This window comes from Labeo rohita, chromosome 13 (genome assembly GCF_022985175.1).
Source record: "Labeo rohita strain BAU-BD-2019 chromosome 13, IGBB_LRoh.1.0, whole genome shotgun sequence".
Lineage (NCBI taxonomy): Eukaryota > Metazoa > Chordata > Actinopteri > Cypriniformes > Cyprinidae > Labeo > Labeo rohita.
In genome coordinates, this window is record NC_066881.1 from 12,190,784 (window position 1) to 12,194,885 (window position 4,102).

Below are 4,102 nucleotides of genomic sequence, written 5' to 3' on the forward strand. Positions count from 1 at the left end.
AAGTGAAAAATCATGCCAATAATTTTTTTCAAAATATATTTTTGTTGAGGGAGTTACATATCTGTACACTGTAGTGGACACCATGCATCAATGGTTTACATATAGTGAGTCATTGACTGGTATGAAAAAACATGTTTTTAAATAATTTACTAACAGTAAATGGTATGAATACACATAAGAACAGCAAGCTATGTCATGACAGCACAGTAAAGTGAAGTGTAACACACAAACAGTAAGATGGTGTGTCTATGGGGCAGAGGTTTGTGGGGGTGTGTGGGGCGGGTGTGGTGGGCTATTCATACACAAGTGAGCACAAATGCAAACACACACTAGCACAGACACCTTCCCACCACACACTCGAACACAATTATGAACTCGTATATCTGCACTCATACAGTATACATGTATTCATGCTTACAGTTTTATAAGACCTAATTAGTAAATATAGACTGTAAGCATTGAAATAAATGATAAAATCTAATATTTCTATTCAATAAAACCATTAAAGTGTAAATTATATCATAGTTTTAATAAAATATACAAAATAAGGCAGATTCTATATATAGGCCCATAGGCAGAATTATACCCTTTGGTGAATGATGTCCACTGTAGTGGACATATATATTTTCTGTCACAGAAAAAAATTGACAAGAAAAATACTGTTAAAATGTGGATGTAAGTATTTCTGACATCCTATTTAGCTGAAAAATATTTTTATACCTGTCTGGTTTTCTGAGAATAAAAGAACTGAACACTTATTTCTAAGGCACATGGTTCATGCCCTTTTTCTGCTGCCATTTTGAATATATTATGTAATGTCTCAAAACAAAAAAAAGATACAAATATAACAATTAAATGGAATTGTAGACAACACTTTGGGGGTTCACCAGTTGGTATTTGGGACATGATGCTACATCTCAAATGGTTCAAAATGGCCTCCAAATAGCTGTCCACTGTAGTCACCATGATGCATCAGAGGGATAAGGTGTCATTTGTTAACAATACATTACGCTATTTATTAATATTTGTTAATGTTCGTTAATAAAAATACAGTCATTTATTGTTTGTTCATGTTAGTTCACAATGCATTAACTAATTTTAACAAACACAATTTGTGATTTTAATAATTAACATTAAATTACTAAATGCTGTACAAGTATTGTTCATTCTTAGTTCATGTTAACTGTAGTTAACTAATGTTAACCAATGAACCTTATTGTAAAATGTTACCAGCATAATATAATTATGCAAAATTAAGCTTTTTATAATCAGCCACAGACTGTGAAGGAGTCGTTTATGCTTTTATCTTTTCCATCTTGATTTTTCTCATTCTTTCTACTATGGCATTAACTTGTCAGCACTAGCACAACTGCAAATGATTCTGTCTTCATTACATTGGTTGCCTGTCTGTTTTAGAATGATTTCAAATTTTACATTTTTGATGTAACATTTTTTGGCTCATCTTTAAAACTTAATGAGCTCTTATAAACCCAGAAACTTTAAGATCAGAAAATCCAAAATTACTCGTAATAGTCAGAAACTGTGGAATAGCTGCGTATAATCTTGTGTGAAACATTTGTTTGTTTAAACATTGGTGACGTTGTGTTATCTGGATATTGTTTGTAATACTAGTTTGAGTGTAACGCAATTTCGTCAACTTATTGTTTTATGCTGCTATACAGATCAATAATCTAAACTAATATAATTTATTATAATACAATAATTTAATACATATTATATGTATGCATATAATGTATGTGCATAATTTGGCCTGAAAGTATGAACTTGACATCACAGGTTGTCTATTTCTATCATACACACTATTGTCTCTCCTCTGAATCTAATAGTGGTGTTGATGACACATTTTAGTAAAAATAACATTTTTGAAAACAACCAAAAACAAAAAAGCAAAACAACAGATAGATGTAAAAAAGTTTTTATTAATGTAAAAAAGAGCAATACATGTATACTGTGAATGAAAAAAGATTATGCAAAGGATTCTGCAGCTTGAAAAAGATTTTAAGCTTTTAAGCTTTTTAACTTTTCTTTTTTTACTTGGTGATTGTACTGTCGATCCACTTTGTGTAGTGGGAGATGATTGTGTAGAGTCCAGGCTTTTTGCTGGAGCCACATTTCTTCCCTCCATTAGAGGTTATTCCCACAGCAATGCCGTTGTATAAGAGAGGACCTCCGGAGTCACCCTATTAGACCAAAAGACAAGAAAAAATGAGAGACGTTGTATATTAGACTATGGTCATGTTCGTCTTGAACCATTGCAGAGAACTTACATCACAGGTGTCCTTTTTTCTGTCTGCAGCACAGAGCATGTTGTTTGTGAACTTCACTCCATAGTAGTCACCACGACCACAGAGTATTCGCTTCATGACTGTGATACTGAGCTCTTGCAATTTGTCTGGACGTCCTCCCAGGTTGTTCAATGAGCCCCACCCAGCTGTTTCCACGGTATCAGACTCCAATGGGTTAGACAGTTTTTCACGCCCAAATTTCACTAGTTTCACTGCATCGCTTTCAGTGACTGGCTTATTCAGCTGGCAAAAAAAAAGCAGAATAGTATATTCTTTAATTCTGCTGACGAAAACTTTTTTCTTCTTATGTATACACATACACAGACTGATTCTCAGCTATGTGACTGGATCACAACATATACCTTGAGCAGAGCAATGTCATTGTCATAGTTGCTGATACTGAAATCAGGATGGTTGTAGACTGCAGTGGTTTCAAAGGTTTGTTTAGTGTCCTCGGCAACAGACAGCGAGTGAGCACCCAACACAACCTTAAAACCGGATGTCCTCCTGCAACACACGGGACATCTTTCATTTTGCACAAACGAAAAATATAATACAGTATTTGTGTATTTCTACATGATTGACTAAATGGTGCATATTAGTGCATATCAGGTACATATTACTACTTTAAGTGTACATAGTAGCACCTAAATGGCACATTGGAAATCTTTAAAACAGGAACCACCCCAGACAAATTTTGTACCGTTTTTCTGAGAGTGTAGTGCAGTTGTGAAATATTTGCTGCTGAAATCACATCAACTTTACATTGCAATGCTGTCGGACAGCTCAGTAGTGTTGTTATATCACATACCCATCCTGAAAGCAGTGCGCTGCACTCATGACCCACTGTTTGGAGATCAGAAAGCCACCGCACTCATGTTTTCCATTCCATTGAATTGAAGCCATGTATGGACGAGAGTGCGCAGCAGCCTCGTTTCCTCCAGTGATGCATTCACCTGCACGTAACACAATAATAAAGAATTAAACCCCAATACATGACAAAAATATAACAGTTCAGTGTTTAAATGTTTAACAGAAATCCATAGATATAAGTACTGATATTGAATGGTACTTACCAGTTTGAGATGCTGCGTAAAGCAGCAAAGAGGCAAATATCAGGCTGTTCATGGTGGATGTTCGTTGTCTGTATACTTCTCAGACTGAAGACCACTGAGTCTGGGCTGAGCTTTATATAATGCCCAAACGGGAGAGAGGGGCAGAGGGTGTGTGTGGGTGTTGTTCTCTTTGCATTCTTTTCCCAACCCTGCACCACAAGAGAGAAAACAGGAATATGCTATAACTCACTTTTCCTGTCCTCTAAATATTCCCTTTACCATAATCATGTCTTTTGTTATATTCCATGTGAAGACAGGACAAGAAATGTTTGTGCAGAGTGAAAGTGAAAGAAAAATGGGAATAATGACTTTACCATATTTTTGGATCACCCACATATGCACTGCCCGTATCAGTCAGAAGTGGCCCTGGAGCAGCACCCTCATTCCTCAACCCTCTTCTACTTCTTTTTTTTTTTTTTTTTTTTTTTGCTGAACTTGGTGGTTCTATCACAATAATGTATAAAGTCTCCTGAAACTTTCATGCTCACTGACTCTTTAGCTTCCATGTGTCATTTCTAAACTTTTAGTAAACAGTTCTTAAAAGAACAATTTATTCCTTAGTGTGAAGAACATCTGAAAAACGATTTTTCACTATAAAGTGGTTCTGTGGATGTAAAATACCTTTTTTTTAAATACCTTTTTTAAGAGTATTTACTGTAACCATGTCAATATAATTACGCA

At 35.2% G+C, this 4,102-nt stretch overlaps 1 protein-coding gene across 1 annotated transcript; it reads right to left on the reverse strand.

Annotated features, from left to right (window-relative positions):
• Nucleotides 1-1,920: 1,920 nt before the first annotated feature.
• Nucleotides 1,921-3,542, reverse strand: cfd (complement factor D (adipsin)). Its single transcript, XM_051126501.1, has 5 exons — nucleotides 3,383-3,542; nucleotides 3,118-3,262; nucleotides 2,669-2,813; nucleotides 2,289-2,549; nucleotides 1,921-2,201 (listed from the first exon to the last, which is right to left on the reverse strand). Exons 1-5 carry the CDS (start codon nucleotides 3,432-3,434, stop codon nucleotides 2,052-2,054), a joined length of 753 nt encoding a protein of 250 aa, XP_050982458.1. The 5' UTR covers nucleotides 3,435-3,542; the 3' UTR covers nucleotides 1,921-2,051.
• Between the last annotated feature and the right edge of the window lie 560 nt (nucleotides 3,543-4,102).